Source organism: Lycorma delicatula, chromosome 4 (assembly GCF_047948215.1).
Source record: "Lycorma delicatula isolate Av1 chromosome 4, ASM4794821v1, whole genome shotgun sequence".
NCBI lineage: Eukaryota > Metazoa > Arthropoda > Insecta > Hemiptera > Fulgoridae > Lycorma > Lycorma delicatula.
The window spans coordinates 59040827-59068584 of NC_134458.1; the positions used below are offsets into that span (position 1 = coordinate 59040827).

General features: G+C 28.8%; 1 protein-coding gene across 5 annotated transcripts in view; it reads right to left on the reverse strand.

The window, feature by feature from the left end:
- Positions 1-3223: 3223 nt before the first annotated feature.
- Positions 3224-27758, reverse strand: part of wash (WASH complex subunit washout) — a 46304-nt gene continuing 21769 nt past the window's right edge. For all 5 annotated transcript variants that reach the window (XM_075363050.1, XM_075363049.1, XM_075363052.1 and 2 more), the window contains 5 exons: positions 24669-24880; positions 19562-19929; positions 13762-13899; positions 4976-5047; positions 3224-3555 (listed from right to left, as the gene is read on the reverse strand). In XM_075363050.1, the coding sequence (XP_075219165.1) occupies positions 3436-3555; positions 4976-5047; positions 13762-13899; positions 19562-19929; positions 24669-24880 (910 nt within the window). In that variant the 3' untranslated portion in view covers positions 3224-3435. The remainder of the gene's footprint in view (positions 3556-4975; positions 5048-13761; positions 13900-19561; positions 19930-24668; positions 24881-27758) is intronic.

Sequence of the window (27758 nt, forward strand, 5' to 3'; positions counted from 1 at the left end):
ACATGAACACAAATATTAGTCTATCATTTAACCTCATATGAGATGTGTTTACCTAAGTGATCATTTTACCATTAGACAGATTTTGAATGTCGCTTTTGTAGGAGAGGAGTATTTCATACAATCAATCAACAATTAAAATATTAAGATATAACCAGTTACCAATTAGATATAACAAATGGGAACCAGTTTCCCATATAGTACTATTCGATGGTTCTATTACAAAATGAAACCATTGTTAACAAACAATATTATTCAAACTAAAATTGAAAAAAAAATATTAAAACTGTCTAGACACAATGCCTGAAGTACAACTCTTTCATGTTACGTACACCTTTCATGAAATTTTTATAAAATAAATTTAAACAATTAAAAACAGTGCATAAAAGCTGAAAAATCTTGTTGAGAGCATTCCTGATGGCAGTTTTCAATCAAAGAAGTTAGATAAACCTGTTTGGTCTGCAGTGAAAAATTAATATTAATTATTAATGTTAATTTGATAATGAAAAAGATAAACGTATTCACTTCCTAACATAATATATTATAACTAAATCAATTAGATGCTTATAGCTAATTAAACTAGTTCTTTAAAACTTGGTTCTGGTAAGACATTTTAAGGTTAATAATAATGTTTTCCTAAATTTATCAAATGAGGTAATAAACAATTTACAACATGAGCTACTAATTCAATGAAAAATAAACTTTCATGGTGGTGGATTAGGATCTCCCAGTATTATTGAAGTGATGGACTATTATCATAAGTTCTCTTTTGCATCCGATCAACTGAATTTTCAAAATCAATTTTTAAAGTTGCACACTTTAGAGCTGAAGTTAGATTTAATGTTTTATTTTTTTTTTCCCAATTGTACTTGACTAAAGATCTTAATTTTTGCTGATAATCAGCAATACTTTTTCAGTAATGATATGTATGTATAATATTCTTTATTCATTGACATACAAAAAGAGATTTACATTTAAAAATAAATATTCAAGATTTAAATCTACTATTAATGGTTACAAGAAGAATAATCAAGGAAACAATTTCAGTGAAAATAATTTTCTTCTTACTGAGATTCAAGGTAAAATGTGAAGTATATTTGTACAAAAAATAAATCGACAATGTGTAATTCATACTACTTTGTTAAAAAGTGAAAAATCTTAACGTTCATGTTTTGTTGGATTGGTATCAGGATAGGTTGCCCTTAGTAATAAATAAAAGTATTTTTACATGACTGTCCAAAAAGGAATGTAATAATTTTAGGGTGTATATAGGTATGTTTGTTCCACTGTTGCAGCACAACGGCCAAACCATTTTAGATGTATACCCCCACGTTGGAATCTTTACGTTATGAGGAGTGTTATGACACTCCTCATAACATACTACTACTAGTATTTTCAACAAAATTATGAGCTCCAAAAAGGAGTATAATGTATTTAGCGTGTATGTATGTATGTATGTATATTTGTTCCACAATAGCAGCTCAACAGCTCAACCGACCTCGCATTGGAATCCTTACATTAACGGGAGTGTCAAAAATATGTAAATAAATTTTAAGAAATTGAAAAAGATCTATTAGATGAATGAGTTGTTTTTGAATAACTCGCATCTCGCATATGAGATGAGGTTTCCAAATCGTTCAGAATGAAGTGTTGAGAGGGGAGTTATATATATAAGTTTAAATAAATTTAAAAAAGTTTGAAAAAAGATATATCTAGCCTATGGGCTAGATATATGTATGTTTAATTATAACTAAAAGGCCACAAAAAATCATATATATGATTCTAAATTGATAGTATTTTCAGTATTGATTTATTTGTATAAAAAATAGTTGTGTTTTAAGATCTGATACAATATTGAATGAATGAATTACAGAAGTAAAATTTATTATATAATTATCATTTACTGTTTATAAACATTTAAGAAAAAATCTTATGATTTTTTGATGGGCAGTATGTTCGATCATGTAAGCATGTTCTTTCTTCTTGTTCTTATTTATTGGTGTTGCTTCTTCTTGTTTATAAACATTTATTTTTTGACAGGCAGTATGTTCGATCATGTAAGCATGTACTTTTTACTGCTTAATAAAAACTAATAATCCTTTTTATGAATAAAATTAATAATAAAAATACAGATATAAAATAATAACTAAAAATAATCTACAGTAAGAAATGAAATAATCTGTAAATTAATTGACAATGGACTGCTTCTAGTGGGAGAGAGTCGTGTGCTGCCATGCATCGCACCACCTTTGGTTCGCTTTAAGCCAAAATTTTATGGCTAAATATTAACTAATAATCCCTTTCTTTTATTAATAAATAATAACAAATAAATAAAAATACAAATATAAAATATAAATAAAAATAATCAATGCTTAGAAATAAAATTAAATAATCCATAAAGTAATTGACAATGGACTGCTTCTAACTGGAGAGAGTTGTGGAGGGGGTCGTATGCAGCTGCCTGGTGCAGCACCATTGCTCCGCTTTGTGCCACAATTTTATTGCTAAATATTAACTAATAATTCCTTTCTTTTATTTACACGACTGCCCAAAAAGGAGTATAATGTATTTAGCGTGTATGTATGTATATTTGTTCCACAATAGCAGCTCAACAGCTCAACCGATCTCGCATTGGAATCCTTACATTAACGGGAGTGTCATAGTGTCATTAACGGGAGTGTCAAAAATATGTAAATAAATTTTAAGAAATTGAAAAAGATCTATTAGATGAATGAGTTGTTTTTGAATAACTCGCATCTCGCATATGAGATGAGGTTTCCAAGTCGTTCAGAATGAAGTGTTGAGAGGGGAGTTATATATATATAAGTTTAAATAAATTTAAAAAAGTTTTAAAAAAGATATATACAAAATTGTCACCTGCATGCTCTTCAATTATCCAATATTAAAGAGCAATATTTGTCAGCAATGTCTTTTTTTATAGTCATGTTTTTTCATTTTTTCATTTATTTTCTATTCAATGTAATGAATGAGGAAATTTTATGTTTAAATTATAAATATTTAGTTGAAAAAATAAATAAGCTTTTCAGGTTTATCCATTGTTTCAGGCGAATTAGTCATTTAAAAACTGGTTTAAATTGATTTGATGGTCAGTATGGTCACATTTTCTTCTCATATACATTATTGTTCATTTACAGTTGGTGAAGTGTCCAATTGTTCTCATTTGATGGGTGGCTTTGACTGGGTTAAAAATGTAAATCATAAAACCTTTAAATTTATTTCATTTTATTAAAAGAAGATCAAGAGCCATAATTAATTTTGAGAAAGCCATATATAAATTAAATTTAAAAAATCAGAACATTTCATAAGAAAATTAAATTTAAAAAATGAAAACTACATTTTAGAGTAATAGTAAAACTCAGGCCATGGTTATTGTTATTTGAAAGGAACAATTCATCTGTGTTTATTGTGACAAATAATTTATTCATCCCAATCCACTTCATCTTCAGTCTCAGATCCCTTTGAAGAAGCATTTGGATTTAAGAACATTCTTTCTATTGGTGTTTCACCTACACCATCTGTTCGCTGACCAGATATTCCCTGGAAACAAAATGTAGGTGATACTGGATTAACTTGAGAGAAAAAGTATAGATTCATATAATATAATATAATATAAAAAGTAATACTAGTTACTTGTTAACCAAGAAATTAAAAATATCTGTAAAAATGTCACATTCTCCCTAGTAAAAGCTACTCTTTAAAAATTAATTCTCAAACCAATTTTTTCATGAAATTATATTTTCAAAGCAAATTACTTTAAATTGAATTTTGTAAATATGGCACTGTTGGTAAATTATAATTTAAATATCATATTGAAATCACCTTACCAATCAATTAGTATATTTCCTCTAACGTTTTCAGCTATTCAGCCATCTTCAGGAGGATAATTCTTCATAAATAAATAAATTTAAACTGAAGAATTTCATTGCCATTTTTCTGTGGTTAGCATTTAAACTGAATTTTGTGAACATGGCACTGTTGGTAAATTATAACAGTGCCATGTTTACAAAATTCAATTTAAATCCTAACCACAGAAAAATGGCAATGAAATTCCTCAATTTAAATTTATATGAAGAATTATCCTCCTGAAGATGGCTGAATAGCTGAAAACGTTAGAGGGAATACACTAACTGATTGGTAAGGTGATTTCAATATTATATTCAAATTACTTTACTTTATATAACTTAAAATTCACTTGATATTCATGAATAGCACTTATCCACAACAGTAACTGGAAAATCAACTAATAATAAGGTTTGCATTATTAACATGATAACCTTTTCTGCTAAGATCAGAAAACAAGAATCTTAAATTATTCAATGACTTTTCATCATCATTTTTATTTATTTACACAGCAAAATTAATTTCAGCCCAGAATCATTGGTTGAATTGGATTCTGATGTTTGTAATAACAGGTATTGTTTATGATTGTTATTTCTATCTAGTTTAACTGATATTTTGCTAACAGGAATGAAATTTCAGAAGACTAAAATATAGTAAAAAATCTTTTTTTCATTTGAGTTCATTCTAGGGAAAAATCTTATGTTGCAATAGGCATTAGGATTTCATTAAATATGGATCTATCAATTATAATCTCTTGTTTTACATGATGTTTGTATTGTTTTTTTAATTATTCCTTATGTCTTAATTTAACAATTATACAAATTATTAGAAATTTTACAATGCACAGGCTGTTGTAGATGTATATACAGCAAGTTCGTTATCTACATTATACATTTAACAAATATTAAAATGGTTAAACAACATTTTATAAATTATCTCTATTTAACAATCATCTTTCTTTATAGCAATAGGGGATAAAATATTACTTTCCAATGTTTTAGTGCTGTTAGGCTTTACTACTGATCGTCCTAACTGTAATTCACCTTTTAAAAATACTAAAATTAAATTAACCCTTTTCTTTTTTCTTCATTCTCTAAATGAGATTTTAAACACTTACTTTTCTTCTCATGGCTAGTTTTGCATGGAGGTCGGCCATTAAATTTCCACCATGGCTCATAGTTTCTTCTACCTGTACAAGCGATGAATAAAATTAACATATGGTAATCTGAATTATAATAAATACAACTGCACAAATATAAACATCTATCTGAATAATTCAAATGCATTTTTTAATTCCTAAGCAAAACATGCTGATGGGATGAAAAGAAATAAGTAATTCAAGTGATAAGAATATTATGACAATATGATGGTTAACTATTTCACAATGCAGATTTTAAGTAAAATATTAAGCATATTAATGATTAAGCAATCAAAATTCATTTATTCTATTTTAATAACCTTAAAATAAAATTTATATACACTTATTAAAGTGATTTATGGATTGTCAGATGTTAATATGTTTCTACCATGGTTTGAAAGTGGACAATTTTTCCTTGATATAACTAATGTGATATCAGTCGTCAATTTTACCGAATGACTGAGTTTGATGGTTCAAGAATCTAATTTAATTTTTAAATTTATAAACTAAACATTTTTTGCTCATATTAAATAAGTAGGATAATCATTTACTTCTAAAATATGCATATTATTTTTTATATCTATAACATCTTGTTCATTGTTTATAATGCATTCTGTAGTAACGTACAATAATAATTATACAATCATTATTTTTAAATGCTCTGTAATGCTCTTTAAATATAATTTTGAACATTCTGTTCATCAATCCACTGTATGTGTTTTTGCAATCATAACATGTAATTGCTATTAGTGTTATTAATAAAAATAATACCTTAAAAAAATGTAATAAATATTTGGGACTGAGTATGTATGTATATGAAAACACTTTCATTAAAGTTAAATAGCGTTTTAATAACAGACTGGGGATGGTTCATTAAAAAGAAATACACTTAATATTTTAATCGATCAGTCAGATAATAACATGATATGCAGTCATTTAATTGATCAGGTATAACTTATCCTATAGACAGCCTGTGAAATCTATCAAACTATTGTTATGTTTTATATCTTAAAGGTTTGTTCCTTTCATCTTTGTTGCTGACATGTTGTTGTATCAGTGTCGTTTTAATTTTCCTATATTTAGTTGGGTTTTTCTTACTCCAAGAATTGCAAGTCAATAAATGAAGAGATCTAAGAGTTTTCAAAGCACACTCTCCCTTAACACAACACATGTTTACAGGTTTGAATATTCTGAAGTTATTAGTAATTAGCTTTAGTATTTTAAATAAAACTAAAAGTGGTCTTTTGGAATCAATTTTACATTGATTCGAAACAATAAACCTCTTTGACATGAGGTGGGTCCAATTGTGCCAACAAAAGGGTCCTTTTAACTCTAAAAATAATTTGTATGTTCAAAAAATTTTAAGCAGATTATAAATGTAATCTAAAAGCTGAATTGTGAAAATCCCTCTAAAAAATGTTTAAAAGTAACAGCAGAGCCCTTCTTTAAACTTCTGACTTTTAGTTCAGACATGTTAGGAAGATGTCATGCTGGAGGATCAGAAAGAGCTTTGAGGTATGAAAAGGAAGATTAAAAAGCAAATTTTAATTGTATTTGTAATGAAAATATAAAGAACATCAGTTTTAATAATGTGGAAGAACAGCAAATTAGTAGTTTTCCATTAGATTCTGGTACATCTGATTTTTGCAATGAATCACACGAATAAATAGTTAACCTTGAAAAAGAAAATACTGATTTCAAATTACAGCTGCAGACTTTGTGATCAGAAATCATGTTATTAAAAGGTAATTTATTTTCATTAATTGTCTAAGTTTTACAAAGAAAAGGAACAGGCTGATAAATTAAGAAAAGTTTTCAGTAAATGTGAGAAGTATTACATAGTGGCAATTATTAAGAATGGAAAGCTGATAATATTTAATTCACAGCGATTTGAGCATTATCAAAAAAACACCTGATTACATAACATATGGATTATGCAACCCTCTTCTGATCGTACTATTGATAATAGTCATTTTCACAAGTAAACCTGGTGTAGTAAAACTCAAATTTAAAAATTATGAAAGAAAGCAATATTTTTCAGTGATGGGGAGAGGTATGTTTTATTATTTGATGAAAATTAATGTAAAAAATACAGCTTTTTATAATAACTTTTATGGTTCTATATAACAATTTACAAGTGATAGTGGTGAGAATTAATTATAAGTAAGTAGAAACAATGTTTTTTTGATTTCGATTCACCTATATTAAAGTCTTACTGTACAAAATTGTTATACCTATTGAGGAACCCGGTTTTACAGCTAGGACAATTGTAATTGATATGGGGTAAGTGATAATTGTAAGTGATAAGAGAGAGACTTACATTGGTAATCTCTACAGCTTGGGGGAAAAATGTGTTTTTTGTGATATATCCCATGCCATTAAATTATAATCATTTAGAAATTAAATTAAGAATTATTTAGTGAATTCAGAGAATGAACTTTTTTATGGGAATATAACTATCAAACATTTGAGCTATTAATAGAGAAAAATTATACTGGTTTAGATTTAAAATATTCTCATAAACTCAATAATAGTCATACACTTCCTGAATATACGTTTCCAGAATTGAGGAAAATCATAAGAAAAGCAGCTGAATAGTTACAAAGGTGAATTTTTATAATTTTCCAGAAAAGAAATTTGAATCATTGTTTTGTTAAAACAATCAGCAATGGCTTTTATGTCCTGAACTCACAATATAGTCATAATTCTAAAAAAAGTCTTGAAAAGTGGTTATGGATGGATTAATTTTATCAATGCAGAAAGAAGCTTTACCAAAGCTATCAGATTTATGTGCATCTACAAGACTGATTAGTAAAATTCTTGTTTACTGTTTCTGAGGGATTTGATTGCTACACTCACTAATAATTAATTTGGGATTATACAATGTTTTTATGATGACAAGACTGATATTTTGACAGCAGTTTTTCCTAATCACATGGTTTTTTGTCTTATATGATCATCATAAAATCTCTGAAACTGTTCTTTAGCAAATTAAATCCTTATTGATGAGTAAAAATGTGTCCAAATATTCAAGAGTGGAAACACTCGGTCTTTGGCAAATGAAGTATCTGATTGCTTCTGTAACTTCTGTATCTGTTGCTCATTTGGGGAAACATTTGATAAAAGTAATTTATCGCTTTCCACAACTGATGTACTCTGCATTCACATAGCAATGAAGCAGTGTTAATTTGAAATTTACAAAATTTGGAAACTGAAAATTCAAAGCTAGTGGAGTCAGAGTATTCACTGGGTCACAGATGCACCAACAATGAAACGTCTCCAGCTAATATATAATATAACATGCAGAATCAGCAAAAACTATTCCAATATGTGTGGAAAAAATTCTAAGGTTCCAGAAAAATGATAGAAAACTGATTGGTTATTTGTAATTTCAAAAGGGAAAGTACAAAATCCTCAGAAAAGTGGGTATGAGAAAGATTTTAACAAGTATGGTAATATACTGAATTCTAACAAACAAGTAATTTTTCATAGCATTGTTAAAAATACCCAAACTTCAATGAATTTTCTTATTCAGATAAGGCAAGAATTGGAGCTTTTATCATGGTGAAACCTCTAAATAAAAGAAATAAAGGTATTAGAACATGAAAATTCTCTTTCAACTATACATCATATAAATAATGAAGAAATTTATGAAAATCATGAACATTAAACAAAATGTGCAATTTAAGTGCAATGGTTTAAACCATTTATGAGAAAGATTTATTAACAGAAATGTAAATAATTTTAAAGAAATGAATTATGTGTTTATTGAAGGAAAAATCCATAAAGCCAAATTATTTTTAAGGCCATGTCTTGTTATTTATTCGTAATTTCTTCTTCCCTATTAAGATTATGCTTTACATAGAGAATATAAATTACTTACTTGCTGTACATATAATATTATTTTGTTGCAACTGCTAAAGTTTCATTTAATAGAATCAATTCCAAAGCTAAAATAACGATATGCGAGTACTTCAAATATTTTTATTGTATCTCTTGTTAGAAGAATTTCTGCAAATTCTTTGTTAGAACAAAATTCTGCAAACAATGATAAAAACTACCTAATAATGAATAGATTGATAGAATGACAGGATTTTGACCTGTTACGCTTACTGCATGTACACAGTAACTAAATGATTGTATGACAGATGACATAGCAAAACAGTTGCCAGGTGGAGTGATATGTACATGCTCTATACTGTCCTATACTTAACATGGATAATAGTACATCTGATAAATTACATATACTATGTAAACCGTCAAAACAATAAAATGATGCTATACCCAGATATCACTATCATTGTTACTCAAATCAATCAAATTTTTAAAAATTCACACCTTAAAATAATTTGCAGGAAACCTTATCAAAAATACTTCTGAATACAACCATTAATTTTAATACAAATACATTTAAAAATCTGGCTGTTAAAATCTTCAGTTAAATCAGGTTTCTATTTTATAATGTGATTAGTCTAAAAAAATGTTCTTCCACACAAAAATAAAACATAAAAACAAAGTAAAAAATTATAGCAAAACATCATTTTTGCTAGTTGATGGAAAGGAAGAATAAAATTACAGTAAAAGGTCACAATTGGCAAGGGACGGCTCCTGAAATTCTTAATACAAGAAAGAAATCTTGGATTACCTTTTTATCTGAGGATCTTTGATGGACCATGTCCAGATTTGAGGATCTTTCACCCCATAAGAACCTCTTTTTTCAGGTATGATGGAAAAAATATAAAAAGAATATCTTCGAGTTTTAACTCCTGGAGTGCAGATCCAAAAAAAAACGTTTGAAAAAATGTTATGCAAAAACAAACAAAAATTAAACAATTAGAGACCTCAAAGTGAAAAAACAAGTACGTTCTTGTTTCCCCATACCAATCTTAGTTTTTCAGAAAAATTCACTAATTTAGGTAATGACCATCATTCTCTGCAGACATACTTCTGATATGCAGAAGGAAGCACGGTAGTGAAAAATGGCAGGGACCTTTTTAGTTTGTCTTAAAAATCACAGAACCATTAGTTAAACCTCTTACGCTGGTGGTGGGGCTATCTCCAAAACTATTGTTTTGCCAATAAATATGCATAGTAAGAAATTCTAAGATTCCATTGCTTACCTATTAAGTGTCAAAGCTGCTATGGATGCATGATGTTCTCATATTTGACCTGTATATTTACGATTTCAATTTCAAACCCACTGTACCATCCACATAAATATATGTACTTCTTACTAATGGTTTGAATGCACACTTGTAGTGTTGCCAACATTATTTTACAGTTACATAGTCCAAAATATTTTATTAGAAGAAGAAATGAAGTGAACTGTGAACAGATGTTTTAACCTGTGTTTTATGTGGTAGTTACTGTTTATATATTACAACCACTGTGTTGTGTTTACAGTTGTTTCCTATGGTATCAAATTGTCCTAGCTGTAAATTTTGCTCTGAAAGTGGAATTCAAGCTGTTTTGTTTTCTTCTGATTCAGAACTAGATGAAAGTGATATAGAATTAATTTTTAGTGTTGGTGAAGGTACTAATGAAGAAAGTAAGATACTGATGAAGAAATACAACCTCATAAAAAAAAGAAAAGTGATGTGAAAGTGGAATTCAAGCTGTTTTGTTTTCTTCTGATTCAGAACTAGATGAAAGTGATATAGAATTAATTTTTAGTGTTGGTGAAGGTACTAATGAAGAAAGTAAGATACTGATGAAGAAATACAACCTCATAAAAAAAAGAAAAGTGATGTAAGTAACGTAAATCGTATGTAAATAATGAAACTAATGAAGAAACAAAATATTATCACTGATATTCTAAGAGTGCTGTTGAGTTCAAATGGTCAACTAACAAATTTACTCTGGTTTTTTTTTGATTTTGGTAATTTGCAAACTGGAATAATAGATTTTCTGATAATTCTTCTAAAGTAAACTTTTCTCTAAAACTGTTACCATTAGAATCTTGAATTTATTGCTATACACCTGAATCTCAATAACTTCACAATCAAGACTCAAGCAGCGGACTAATTTAACCGATAAAGAACTGTATGTTTTTTGGCCCTTACTATGATGATAACAAAAAAAAATTTGATATGAACACCACATGACTTCCTTGTACACTATTAAATTACATACACACATTATTTTAAAATGAAAGTACATCAAATTTTATTTCATTAATAACTTCTGATATTTTTTCTTTTTTTTTTTCTTTTTTATTGTTACTATTGAATTATTATTTACTGTAACAATTTTTTTACAATCAGAGGCTAATAATTATTAATAAATCAATATATTTAAATTAAAAAAAAAAGAAGGAGATGAAGTTGGATTTGAACTGATATGCCTTCCCTTTATAAGATTCAAATATTTAATTAATTACAATTTTATTTGGCTATAACTCTGGAACTAATGAAAATAAGTACCACTTATGAATATTGTTGAAAAGCTCTCAATGAGGGCTTATTGCAGTTAAAAAATAGTCCAAAATCCAAATATTTTGGATTTTGGGCCTTTTTGGACACTTCTGGTCCAGTCGATTGCAATCAAAATGGAAGGTGCACAACTAGATGTTACAACAGTCCTAAATCCAAAATTTCAACATTGTATGGCTAATCATTTTTGAGTTGCGAGGTACATATGTAGATATGTATGTATGTACGTACACATGTACAGACATCAAACACATATGTACAGCCAAAACTAGTCACAAAATGGATATTTTCATTGAAATCTGAAAAATGAAATTTTTCGTGACATAATACTTCCTTTACTTTGCACAAGGAAGTAATAAACTTAGAATAAATGAATATCGGTCAACAAACCATCTGATTTCCAACATCAATATTTTCACAAACAATGGCAGGAAACAGGTATCTAAAAATATGTTGAGTATGTTTCATTTATCAAGAACACAAAATACACCTAATGATAAATTGCACAAAATAAGACCATTCATCGATAACATTGTAACACTTTCAAAAACAATTTTAGTCCTTTTCAGAATATCTGTACAGATGAAAGTTTAATTTTGTTTGAGGGAAGGTTAGGCTTTTAACAAAATAATCCCAAGAAAAGAAGCAGATTTGGTATCAAACTGTTTGTTCTTTGTGATGTAGAAACTGATTATATACTTGATGAAATCCTTTACGTCGGTACTGGTACTGAAGTATCAGATTAATAATGGTGTTGATATCTCAAGGTCAGTAGTGTGACATTATTAAACATTTTGGTAAAGGGTATTCAGTCTTTTTGAATAATTGGTACACTAGTCCAACACTATCCAATAAGCTTCAAGAGTAACAGACGAATGTTTGTGGCATGGTAAACCGGAAAATAAAATACATGCCAAATCTAAATGAAATGATGAATTGAAAAAGGGTGAAATTCAGTCAAGCCATACAAACAATATGTTAGCTCTAAAGTGGATGGACAAAAATGAAGTTTGGATGCTGACCAAAATGCACAATGAAAGCTGTACTGAGATTAAAAATACAAGAAATTCAAAGTACCACTTATAAAGCCAATTTGCATTCATGAATATTATAATAATAATAATAATATGAAGATTTTAGACAAAACAGATATGCTTCTTAGCAGTCTAAAATGTAGGAGAAAATACATCAAGTGGTATAAAAAATTAACTTTCTATTTATTTGATTTTGTTCTCCTAAATTCATTTTCTCTTTATAAAACAAAAACTGGAAAAAATCAAGCCTTGCTGGCTTCTAGCTACAAGTGATACATCAGCTACTATAAAAATTTCATGTGCCAATTCATCAACCAAAAGGACCTCAAAGACTTAGACACAACACTACAACTAATATCAACATATTTTCCATCTGTAGTTCTGCCATCCATGAAGGTGCTGGAATTGTGTGTATTGTTTGCTCAAATACAAAAAAAAGGAGAAATGAAGAAGAGAAAATCAAGATACATTTGAATGACTGTAATGTGGAAGTACGTGTAGTGCCATGCTTTGGAATTTACCTTACAATTATATTTTTGACAGATAAAAGTTAATAATTTTATCACACATTTTAATTTCTTTTAATTTCTCTTTTTATAATTTATGCTTGTTAATATTTATGGTACAAATAATAGTATTGATAATATAGTGAATTTAAAGGAAAAATCTTTTAATAAAAAAACTTGGTCCAGCCAGAAAGCTTGACAAAAAGTATATGGCAGTCAATAGGTTAATGGTGTAGGTAAAATATAGAAGTAAAATTGAAGGATTAGGGTGGGAACCAACGACAAAAATATTTTTGTAAAAGAATGAGGCTTTAGTCACACCACTCAATGTAAGGGAAAAATTAAAAAATACATGATATTACCTCTTCTGGGCACACAATTTCATAAAAAACTTTTATTTGAATTGTAATGCCTGGGAATGAAATACTATAAAATTTGCAGATGTTCTGACCAAAAATGATCGCCAAATATTGATATACCTTCAGGATGACCCAGCCGACTAATAATTGATTTATCACTTAAAGGGCAGAGCTAGTTTTATTTAAAAGTTTAATATTAGTTCCACAAAATGATAATTGGGTTAGAAACTCATAAGGATACTGAAATCAACTGCGTCAAAAGAACTGAGTATATATCTATCAAAATCTTTCATAGAACAGGAACTTTTTTTAAAGAAACAAAAATAAGAACTAGCACATGTGCTAATGTTAGGAACAACCATCAGGTTATCTGTAAATTGTTTAATATTTAAAAAATATTTATATCATAAAGATTATATATTAAAAGAAAATTACCTCTTTAATACGTTTAGCTTCTTGTTTTCTGTCTATAGCATTTCGGAGTTTAGCTTTTGCCAAACCGCCTGCATTACGTATAGCTTCCATCAGATTTGCCCTGGCAACTGTAGGGCTTGACTCTGTCGACTGCTCAATCTAAAACATTAAAGGATAGCAAAACTGTAACAAATTTCATTTCTAGTTAACAAGATAATCCAAATCTTATTTATTATGCACTAATTCTCAAATCCTTGTAGTAATTGAGTAATAAAATGCAATTAATACATTATTATTTCTTTTTTAACTACATGCTTCTGAAAACAGAAGGAAAAGGTACTTTACAATTTTATAATAAATTGTTTTAATTTTATAAATCACTCCAGCATTCTTCAGACATGTAACTCATAAATTACAAGATTCATTTTGTTTTTGTGGTACTATTTAAGTGAATTATTTGATTATGTTAACTGTTTACGCTATTGCGTAAAGTTGAGTTATTTCCTATGAATTCAAAGCTAGGGTTGGGTGATCTTGCTTGTTACAGGCTTGGCAAATTTTACTATATTGCGTAGTTGGGCTTGTCTTAGGTGTATCTGTTTGTTTATATTTGTTTGGTTTATTCGAGACCTGGTGTCAGTCAGACGGGCGATTTCTGTCATCTTTAGTGACCGCGTGTTTTCTTTTCTTGCAAATTTATTGCTGCTCTCATACACTCCCTTTTGTTTCATTTCCATACTAATACAGGCATACATCTCTTGTTTTTTACACACACTCTCTCCTGTCCACTGCCTAGGCTTGGTTTCCCCCTCTTTTCGGCAGAGTAGATCAGACCTTCACCATGTAGAGTCGCCTATGACTTTTCGCTCTCAAAATTTGTGCTAACATCTTCATCGCATTCATACTCGCATACACGGTGCGGTATTTCTCTGTCGAAATTATCTCTAGTTCTACCCATCAGTGGTTCGTTATTTCACCAATCTCTATGTTTTGCTTTTGCCTCGTTTCTTTATCAAGTTTAATCTTCAAATTCTGTATATTACGTCTATGCTGAAAGTGGTTCAATTACTACAAACTGCCAATTCTATAGACGCCGAATCTTCTCTAGCTGCTGATTACATTGTCATCGATGCAGAATCTCTCCGAACTCGTTGCTACATTTTTGAGACGCCACATCCTGCTCAACCTCTAAACCACGTCTCACCCCTGTATTCCTGATACACCAGTGCGGACTACGCCCAGGATTACTGTATGTATTCATTTACCTTCACTCACGAGTTCGTCTCTTGCTAATATTTGTGTGCTACAGGCAAGTTCAATTTTCATTATTTATTACGTTAAACAGTTATTTTATCATTAAAATTTGTGGAACATTCTGTTCATCACCTTATGCCTTTCGATTTCAAGTTTAGTTTAAAAAACCATTTATTCACTTAAGTGCATTCATGATAGCTGGCTTACCTATTTTACGTACTCTATTATGCAATTTGTTGTTATGGTAATTAAGTCTATAATTTAATCTTGTAACTTGTTAATCGCCAAGATTAATCCAATTCTACTCATGAACTGTATTCATAATACTTCTCTTAAATTAACCTAAAGCAAATTAGTCCTGATGTGCAGTTATGTTTTAGGACTTTGTAATTTTATATTTTCAAGAAAGCTTACTAGTAAAGGAACTCTATTTATATGTTTATTTATTTCAATTTGATTATTGTAATTAACTCTTTTTGTATTATAATATTGTTGTGGCCTTTTTTTTACATTAAACTAGAATTACATGTTTGAATTATTTAATGCTAAGTTTGTTGTTCATAAATCAGGAAAGGCCAGTGCCAATTAAGATTTACTGTAATTTATTTTTCTAAGTTAATGACATTTGTTCACTGCTAATTTTTCAATATTACAGCATTTGTCAGTAATGCAATAGTTTTCCAGTCATACTATGTTTATTGATGTTTTGTTTTTCTAAGTTTATAATTGTAAATCTCATTTTAATATTATTATTACTGATATGCTGATTTCAGTTGATATTTCTTATGTGAAATTAAGTTATGTTTATTTCATAATTTCATTTAATTTAAGGTTATGCTTTAACATAAGTTCAGTTGTTTTACATAATTAAAGTCCAATTTCTTTTGGCAAATACGAGCTGTGTGTTTTTTGTTAACTTTACCCAACATTAACTTTAGTACATCAACATCTGTTATGAGCTTTTATCTTTAGGACTTATAGAAACCTTCTTTGAGTGAACAGCCTACCACAAAATAGGCTATTTCATCAAATAAACCAAGTCATTATTTCATTTTTTATCATTTAATTTAATCCTTAATGTTTATTTTATTTATATTATTATTTATGTGTTACCATTCAGGAGCTCCATTTAAAACCTCCTCCCACGATGAATGCTTCAAAATATGAAACTAACTGATTTTTTGAGTTATAATCAACCAAATTAAGGCGTTAAAAATCTTTTTTACCTTTATCTAAATATCCTCTCAAATGAAAAGTAAAACAAATTTTTAAAAGCAATCACAAATGTAAAACTAGACAAGATAAATTTTTATCTGTACTTTACAGTAATCTGACAGAAAAATTTATTAGATCAGTAAACGATTAGACCGACCTAGATTACACCGACCTAGACCTATATACAGTTTGCAGAGCACTCCTTCGCCAGTCCACCAATAATTAAAAAAAAATTACATCTAACAATTAAAAAATAAAATACTTCTTTTTATTGTGCTTATTTAATTCTGATTCACCCTGATTCATGTACAGTGCCAGTTAAGTTTTGTTTTCATCTTAATGTTTTACTTTATTATTTTCTCAATATTTAAATAACTGATGCACAAACAATGGGATATTTAAGTAAATCTGTGGAAATTCTAATTTGTACTGAAAACAAATAATAATTAAGAAAAATTGAAATATATTATAAATTTCAGAAAAAAATTAATCAAAAAATCAAAATTTTGTAGCAGTTTTTTAGGTTGGTATTGTAAAGAAAACTATACTTGGTATCATGCTTTACGATATATCATATATGCTTTATGATATATCTGATGTCTAATTGAGATAGAAGTTAAAATTTAAGACAAAATTTTGCAAACTTGAACTTTATTATTTTTAATGTAACTATTACTTTCTTTTATACAAATAATAATAGAAAATAAAATAGAATATGGGTGAAAATTAATTAGAAATTTTTGGACTTTCCCCAAAAATTACTGATGTATTATATAGAAAAATAATTGTAGTTGCTTACAATTGTAAGCATTTAGAAGTCCTTTTAAGACACTATAATTATATTTAAATACATGCAAAAAAAGGATTAACAACAATGTGGTTTGAGATTTCAAGGAAGATTATTAACCAATAAGAAGAGCAAGGTTTCTAAGACCATTCCCCGATTTACAATAAATTTCTGATTTTATTACAGTCCCAGGTAACATGAATTTGGTCATAAAAATCCATTGCAGCCCCTAACACTAATTTACAAATTTTTAAATTTTATAGTCCTATCTGAATTTTTCTGACTAGTTAGTTGAACAAGTGTGCACCTACTGTTTGGATTGTTCCTTGGTCTCTACAATTATGACATCTTTACCCATTTCTCATTCCTGGTATCAGTTCTGTCTATTAATGAAAATAATAATTATTATTTTCAATGCTTCTGTGACTAAATTTTCATATTCATTTTGATGAACAAACCAAAATGTATCTAAATCTTCAGATGTTAATGGCAATTGAAATGTTTTATCGGCAGACATTTCAATGAGCTGGTTGTGAATCTCAACTGGTAACTTGGCAGGGCAACAATATTTTCACTAAATGGATTTAGTACCCAAATCTTTGAGAAATCATTTTTATCTTCTGGGAAATACTCCATCAACTGAACTTTTAGTTCACGCAAATGCATCTTCATGCTATCCAAACTGTGGTGAGTAATAGTGTCTCCTTCACCAAATTTTTCTCAATATAATCGGAAGTGAGTGGAAACATATCAAAATTTTTGATTTGAAAGTGAATAATCCAGATATCAAGCTTCTTAATGAAAGCATGAACTTTGTTTGTCATTAATAAAATGTTTTTATCACATCCTTGTAAATTCACATTCAAGTTTAAATGCAAAATATGTCAGCTATGTAAGCCAACAGCAACATACTCATTATTCTGTAAAAAAAATTGAGAATGGTATTTGTTTATCCTGGAAAAATAACATTAATTCATCTCGCAATTCCAATAACCGGGTTAACACTTTCTCCCGCGATAACTATCTGACGACTCCTGTATGAAAAGGAAGAGATTTTTTTTTCGCTCATTTCATCACATAGTTTAGTAAATAACTTACTCGGTAATGGTTGACTTTTAATGAAATTAACTGTTTTTACAGCTTTACAAAGAATATGTTTGTGATTTTTGGGTATATTTTTTGCGGCAAGAGCACGTCTGTGAAGGAAGCAGTCCGTACATTCCGCCCTTGGCATAAGATGATCTTTTAATTTTTTCAAAAATCCACTGTTCTTTCCTGTTATCACCTTTGCACCATCACAACATACTGCAACACATTTTGTCCAATCTAAGTTACAGTTTTTAGTAACTTCATAAAAAAACATCAAAAAGCCATTGTGCTGTTGCATGATCAGGTACTGATTTGCAAAACCACATATTTTCTTTGACTGATCTGTCCATATTGCATTCATATCTTACAAAGCATAAGAACTAAGAAATGTTTGCCACATCTGTTAATTCATCAAACTGAGTACTGAAAAATTTACTTGAACTCACTTGCTGAATTATTTAATCATGAATATCGGCAGCCATGTTATCAATTCACCTTGATACTGTATTATTAAAAAGCAGAATTTTTTTTCAATTTTTTGTTTCTTCCACACCTATTAAAACACTAACCATATCAATTACAGCAGGCAATATGATGTTTTCTGTGATTGTATGGGGTCTGGAAATCTTAACTACACTTAATGGTATGACATAAGATGCTTCAAGTGTACTTTTATCAGTATGGCTGATTTACAAACAGAAGCTTGTTGATTTCTCAAAGTATATAATTAATTTTCTTTTGAAAAATTCCCAAGGGTTTACTTTGATGATGAGGATTTTTAGTTTCCAAGTGTCAAGTTATTTTGATGAGTTTAAGGTTTTCATCAGAGAGGATTTGAAAGCAAACAATGCATTGTGGCTTTCCATCCAATGAGGTAAAACCATAATTTAAATAACTGTCATTATAAAATCTTGTGCTTTTGCTAATCGATTCACTGGATGTAGATGGCTCACTTCGTTTTTCAAAAATTTATCCATTTTGTATTAGAATCTAACTGAAAAAAAAAACAGTTACACTGTTTAACACAATAAAAAGCCAAAACCGCAATTATTATTTTCAATGAAACCATGCTTTAAAAACTAAAACAAAGGTACCAGATGCACACTTGATATTCGAAACTAAACTAACGTTCTGCAATCCCTTACACCTCTTTTATACCGCTGAGAGCACGATGTGTTCCACTTATCATATGTTCTCACAGCAAATATTATCCAAGCAGACCATATTACAAGAAGCATGTACATATCAAGTTGGAACCTGTAAATTGCTCATTTTTTGTACATTTCATGATTGTTCAGACCCACTACTATCAATGCAACTAAATAGTTTTAACTAGGTTTTATTGGGTTGGGGTGTCACAAAATATTCATTTATATTTTTTTACTTTTTGGGGGTTGTGAAGCTAATAAGGTTGAAAATTACTGATATAGAATAGGTAGTAAAAATGTCAAAATTTAACACAAATTTAAAATTTACCAGTGATGAAGATGCAAGTTTTTTCTCAGAAGTCAACTCATCTTTAACCACTGAGGACAGAGTTGAAGATGATAGTGGCGGTGGTGGTGGTGGTGGTGGTGGTGGTGGTGGTGGAGGTGGTGGTGGTGGCGGCGGCGGCGGTGTAGCTTCTGTCACTGATATCTGAGATGGAGGTAATGAAGGTGCAGGAGGTGATGGCACCACTGGAGGTGGTAAGGGAGGAGGTGGAACCATTTTACCTTCTGATCTGATATCATCAACAGGTGACGTAACAAAACTAGGTAATTCTCCAACTTGTGGAGTAGTTACTGAAGAAGGAGCTATTATGGAATCAGTTTCCAAATTGTATCGCAAATCCCCAGCAATACCTATAAAGAATAAATTTAGATATGTTAGCAGAGAAGAAGAATATCAATAAAAGTCTAAACTTTAAAACATGCATAATTATTTATCTATCAAATTATTATTTTGTAACTGGCCAATTAACAAATACAAAATTTCACATTAATACATGCTGTCTATTATAGTTAATTCTTATAAAATACTTCTCTACTGCTGTTGTAAGGTGACTGATGAGATATGATCACTAACGGGATATAAAATGAGGATGTAATCAAGTATTAAAGTAAAGTGCTTATGAAGCAAATTTTTCTTACTTACTGACTTCATGGTATAAATTTAAGAAAAAAATTAATTAATAAATGGTACATAATAATGCTACTTAATAGTACATAAAATTGCACTACCAGAAACAGAAAATTTAATTTCCATACCATAAAAAGGTCTTAATGGTACAGATAAATCTTCAGTTTGTCTTTACACAATTATTTCTGTGTATTAAAATGTCTGGTAGTGTATTACTATCTATATATAAATGCAATCACTTTGTACAAGTGTTAAAGTTCTGTATTTTAGTATACACAAAAAATGTTTTTGATCGTTTTTCTGATTTATGTACACTTTCATTTGATAACCAAAGATGAATGGATTCATGATTCAAAAAAAGCCTGTGAAAAGAAAATTAAAATTAACCATTAAAAGAAAAAGAAAATTTTTCCAACATATTATCCATAGGGTTAAAATGTTTATTGTAATGCCCTCAGATGAATAGGCAGGATGGCTACTAGTCCGTGATATGACTACCATGCAATTTAATGTATGTTAGTTTTCATTGACTCCAGTAAGCAACACCAAATTTTGAATGCTTCATTCTTATGTACAGCTAAGAACTTTTTCTGCAATATCATAGAGTAGTTTGCTACAAGTTTTGTTTTGAGTACTTCTTTCTAAAAGATTTTGAATTTTAGTTGGTATCTTTCTACCAAATAAGATGTTTTTTCTATTTAGAAAAAAAAGCTTTTAGAAAAAAATTTGATATTTTTTAATAAATTTACAATAAATTAAAAAAAAATTAAATTAATATGTTTGCATCCTCCATTTTTGTGGACATATTTTTCTTAATACATTTTCTATTATTCACATGAATAACATGCATATCTTTTGCAAATATTTACTTAGATATAACAAATATTTTTAAGCATTTTCTTCAAAAGATTGTATGTTACAGATGTAAAATGAAATCTCAATAATATTAATAATAATTGATATGTGTCCATTATTTATAGCCTATAAATTTTGGCAGCCTTTATTAGATTATTAAATAAAAGTAAAGAGACTTACATCCTTCTATTCTAGAAAAATAATATTTTGGGATTTAAGCAATCAAGATAAATTTTACAGAAATAAATGATAATAACAACATGATAAAAGTTTAAGTTCAGAAAATCTTCTATGATATTTATGATGAATACTTTTTTTTAATGATTTTAGATAGGGACTCCACCTTACAGGAGCTGTTTATTTATTTACTAGTATAGGATATATAAAACTTCAAACAGGGCTCCACTTTCTCTTCATGAAATTAATTTTTTCCATCTACACACTTGTAATGCATTTTAGGTAAATATTTAAAAAATAAATTAAAATTTCAAATAACTATTATCCCAGGAAAAAACTTTCTAAATTTGAACATGGGTATTTTTTAATATGATTCACTGATCAAGCATGAATTCAGTGAAATAATTTTAAACGAAAAAGATTAAAACAAATTGAATTTTCAAATTTGACCACAGTCTTCATCTTTAAGACTTCTTTTATAATCATTAAGACTTTATCTTTAAGTTTCATATTTTAAGAAAATAATAAATAATAAAAAGTCAAATAACATTTATATATCTTTTTCAGAATTCTGAATGAGGGTTCTTTGAGACAGTGAATAACAATTAATACTGAATGCATTGTTTGATAATTTGACTTTAAACACAGAACAAAATAAAAATTAATCTCCAGTTTTGCAGCCACTTTTCTTAGAAATCTGTGTTGAAAATTCAACGATCTCATTTACTAGTTTGCTTCATAAAGAATGATATTATTATATACTAAAGACAGTGGGCAGCTACTCTTCCTATTTATCCTATATCTTAAGATATTATTGATGCTTCTATAGTCTAATCGGCTGATTATATGGCTTTGATGGTTACTTTATTTGAATTAACTCAAAAATATCAGTCCATGAAGTTAAAAATATATCTCAGATTTATTTCTTACAAACTGTTAAAATAAAAATTATTCAGATCTGACTGATCTTCTATTATATACAAATAAAAGCCATACACCATTGACTTTTGATGTAAAAAATAAATTATTCAGATTTTTACGAAAAATATATTATAACCATGTTATAAAAACTATTTTACAGGTTGTTATAATATTATAAATATAAAATTTCCAAAAATCAATTGGTCAAACTTATTGGCCTAACAATGTGAGCCCTTGTAGCACAGCGAATAAGGCAACGGCATGCATGTCAGGGTCAGGCCTAACAATGTATGGAGGTGGTGTGTAGCCGAATGGATTAAGGCGACAGGCCTAACAATGTAGTATTGTGCTTTACAATAAAATCACACGGTTGTAAAGTAAATCATACTTCCAATGTGTTTGTTTGGCATTACCTAAATTAAGAAAGTATTATCGTTGTTTTATTAGTGCTTTATTTTAGTTTTATAGTTATGAATATTCAATATTCTTTAGAGGAAATGTGTGACATGTATTTAATATATGGTTTAGCATCAAGGCTGAGGCAAGAAGACTTTGTTAAAACAGATTCCCTAATACATATGTGCCAAACAAAAATATATTTGAAAAATTTCACCTATGGCCTAGGGAAAAAGGTTCACTTAGGCCAGTGAATCGTGATTGAGGGAGAAAAGAAATACAAGAAGAAAATTTTTTTAAAAGAACATGCTCTAAATTGTGTTGAAGAATCCCCTGGTGAAAGTACAAGTACTCTAGTAGAAAATGTGAGCATATTGCAAATGATAACCATCTTTACCCTTATCGTTTTTAGTATGTACAAGGGCTGACTGTAGATGATTACGCTTTCGGATTGGCTTTCTGTAACTAGTTTCAAAGAAAGATTATGGAAGAACCCTTCTCTGCTCAGCATTTTATTCACACATGAAGTTTGTTTCAGTAGTAATGGTGCTGCTTTATAACCAACATATTTGGAATGAGGAGATCCTCATAGTTTCTACCAGAGCAGCCATCAACAATGATTTTTTCTAAACATGCGAGTAGGTACTGTTAACTATCTATGGGTCGTGTGGTTCTATTAAATCTTTAATTGGAGAAAATTACCTAAACCATTTAGTAGAAAATCTTGCAGATTTGTTGGAAAACTACCTCTGAAAGTAAGAGTAAATATGTCGTTTCACCATGATGGTGTTCCAGCACATTTCAGTTGATTGGCAATGAATAACCTGCATGAAACTTTTCCTGAAAAATGCATAGCTCACAATGAACCAGTATTGTGGCCTACCAGATTACCAGACTTAAACCCTCTTGAGTTCTACCTTTGAGGTCATTTAAAAAATATTGTTTATTCTACTCTAGCCCTCAGTATTACAGTCCTGAATCTGAGAATCCAGAATGGATTTAATAAAATAAGGAAAACTCCAGGAATTTTGGACTAGGTAAGGCTGTCTCTCAGAAGAAAAGTAAAGAGTAGCATTTTGTATTGTTGTTTTGAAAATAAAATTGCTGGATTACCTCAAGTAATTATTTTTTATTATTTCTATCTTGAAAAAATTATTACGTATTTTGAAACTAATTTAAGAAATAGTATTAACAATGAGTTAAAATAATTAATAAATTAAGTATCTGATTTAATAAAAGATGAAATCTGGCAGAAAATTATGTCATACATTTTCTGTATAAGTACGTTATTTGTCAACTGATTTTCAAAAGTAAGGTGTCATTTTGTTCACAATAAAATACTTAATATTTTGTAAATAAAATGTAACGTGATAAAACTGAGTATTATTGAGAAATAAAGGATTGAAAAATTCATACAGTCACCAATTTGAAATTTGTAAACTTATCTGCACTATAATTTTTATTTAATAGACAATGCTGGCGTAAATGTGTGTATCAAATATTATTATGATTCCTCAACTGATTTTGAGATATAAATTTGTCATTAATAAACACAAAATGGCAGGCAGAGGGAAGACGAAGGGGAAATTAACAATTTCCTACAGAAGATTCTTTGTTCACTTTGACATGTAGAATATGAAAATGTCAAACCAACCCACCATTTTTTATACATACATATATTTATAAATAAAATCATTTAACTGCTGCTAATAAATTTTAGTATTGTAATACTTAAAAAATTAATAGAATTACACCGTTATTATTATATATGGTAATGCACAGTGGCATCAATAAATGTTGTATTACATTTATTTATAAAATAATACTCTATATAATGTTTAATCCAAATCATCAAATCAAGATAAATAAATAGGAGAACTGGACACGCAATCAACAGACATGGGAAAATATGGGAATACTGACATCTTAATGATGAGTCTAAATTTACTTTGCTTCAGTTATAATGTTAAAACTAAATTTTGGAACCGTTTGCAGTATTATGATTCATCACTGTTCATTAACACTGTGTTAAACTCCTGAATATAAGATAAAAACAAACACTACTATGGTAAATTCTTATACAGAAGAATTATGAGAATATTATTATAGATACCTGGTAAATCCGGTAAGTCAAGAGGAACATCAATTTCAGGCACATCTTGTAGAACTGGTGAGTAGAAATATTGAGGTCCCTTATACATAGTTTTTTCAGCAACAGACATCGTCATTGGAGCAGCTTCTATTTCATTTTTCTCATCTCCATCAAGAGCCGGCCGAGATTTATTAAAAATGTGCAAAGGATCTGACATAACATAATCCTTGTACCTAAAAAATTCATTTTAACATTTAAGAATTTTCATAACTAATCAAATTGGCAAATGAACATTAGCTATTATACATAAACATTACCACGCATACGAAAGCTAGTAGTTCCAACATCCCAGAAAGAATAACTGGTATTACTGCTATACATTTTACTACTAAAATACTAAATATTACACTGCCACATTAAGCAAACAATACTTTTATAACAAAAAGGTTGACTTTACTGTTTTAGATATATATGTTTTCATAAAGGAGAAACAACTTCACAGAAAAACATTTGTGGCAAAATTAAGCTGTGAGCAAGTACATATAAAAAATGGATATGAAAGGAAAACATAATTTAAACATACGTATGCTAAAGTAAATACAATAAGAAGATTTCATATAATTGACTATAAACTAACTAACTAATTGATCATATAACTAACTATAAAAATTAGTTAACAAGATATTTAAAATTTTCAATCTAAAACATGTTAGTTATGTGTTAGACTTCATAAAGTATATTATTTGAATATTTTTACACAGAAATAGATAAAGTTCTATGAATAAAATCAGTTATAGAATACAAAAGAATAGGCACATCCTCAAATATTCAATACATTCATATTTAAATATTCTATTACAAAATTATTTTTATGTTGGAAGAACAATGAAAATTATTTTAAACTTATTAAAGAATTAATTAATCTACTTGGAATCAAGTCAAAATTTATTATATAATTTATGTTTATTAATTATTCAAGTTTAATTTATATGCACCTCTAATAAAAATGATGAAACCCGTTATATAATACAATAAAACTAAATTGCAATAGCAGATCTGGGCACAGATGCCATCCCAATACTTTTGTATATTATGCAAATTTTAATAAACAATAAATACTTAAAATCTTGATCAATCTTTACAGTAACTATATAAAAATGTATTAACTTATATGAAGCATTATGATGGTGAAATTTAGTTTGTGTTACAAAAACAATTTTCAGGTAATCATTTACAAATATGTTTATTTATGAATTCACAAATAACAGAAATTATTTTGTGTGAAATTAGAAATTCAAACTGTAGATAAACTGCTGATTTCTAGATTTATTCCATCTGGATTACTTGTGATGATAAAAATGAAATCATGTGTCACACTTTTTTCTTGGGTTTCAATATAATCCTGTATATTCCCCCATAATAGAAATAGTGAATAAGAATTAATGAAACTCTTTAATAGAAAATCTGTATTCAGTTTTCTTGATAAGCCTTCTTCTATATAATTTACTAGTTTTGCACTGCTTTTTATAAAAGATTAAATTTTTTTATACATTCTGACAAATAATCAAAAAGAAGTTACATTTCATATAACTTAAATGCTGTATTTTTTTTATTACAATGTGGTATACGCTAGTGAAATAACCTGAGTATAATTATATTTAATTTGCGATATCATACAAGGGTAAGTCAATTATTATCCGCAATTTAGTTATATTTTTGTTTATGTTGGTAGTACTGTTGTGTTGCGTAGGTGACGTACATGTGGTTTAATTGTTGTTATGTCTGTGCAGGTTTGGTGCTGCTAGGTTAGTTCCATTATCGCTGCCCTGCCGTTAACCATGGGTGCTTCGCTTTCTGTTGGCACCAAAGAAGAGCAACATTCAGTGATCAGTTTTTTGTGGTCGGAAGGTGTATCAGCGGCTGAAATTCATCCAAGACTTTCGGTACAGTACGGGAACAGTGTGCTTCTGCAACGGAGTGTCTACGAATGGACTGAAAAATTAAAAAATAGTTGCACAAGTGTTATGTACAATGAAGGAGCCGGACGACCGTATAATCCTGATCTTGCCCCTTCTGACCAGCACTTGTTTGGTCCACTCAAAGAGGCATTAAGGGGCTGTCAATTTACCTTGGACAAAACAGTGAAAGAAGCGGTGCATTCTTGGCTTGCAGCTCAACGGAAAACCTTCTTTTATGAGGGCATCAGGAAGCTTGTGCAACGATGGACCAGGTGCGTTGAAATGCAAGGGGACTATGTTGAAAAATGACATACATGTAAGTTTCCTATTTGTATTGCAAAAAAATTTATAACTACATTGAGGATAATAATTGACTTACCCTTGTATTTTCCATGTGAAAAGGTTTTGAGTACAGAATTTATCTCTGCCTCAGAAGTGTATAATACAAGAGGCAAAATTTAAGCTTTCTATTTTAATCACTTTGTTTATTTTTTACCGATAACAAATCACTTAGATGCAAGCTAACACACAAATATTGCATAAGATTATAACTTTAATTTTTAGATAAAAAAAAAGAAAAATGTTGTGATTTACACCCATGAAAAATACAATAATTTCTTTTTTAAATGCTAATTCAGTGCTTAACACTTAGGAATATTAACTAAAAAATGAGCAGTTATGTTAAAATAGAATAGAAATGTTTTATTAGAAAATGGACATTCTACAAAAATATAAGAAAAAAAATCATTATATAAAACTGTGTTTACTGTGTTACTGTGATTATGCTTATGAGAAATAATTTTTATTTCACTAATTATATTACATATCTATCAATGAATTCAAAGAAACATAACTTTGTTTGTAATTTTGGTAGTGTTAGTAAGACCAAGGTGACAGAAGGTTTAATGATTTATAAAAAAGTAGCAGCCAGGATAGCATTCCAACAAATTTCTTTTAACAGATTAGAGGAAATTAAACCATTAATGTATATTTTTAATTTATCTATAAAATATATAATGAATTTCCTTTGTGGTGGAAGGAAGCTGAAATTACCCATATTTTTTTGTTGGGACAAGAAAATTAAATAACTAATTAGAATATTAATATAATCCAGCAAATTATTAAAAAATAAAATCTATAAATGATCAATAAG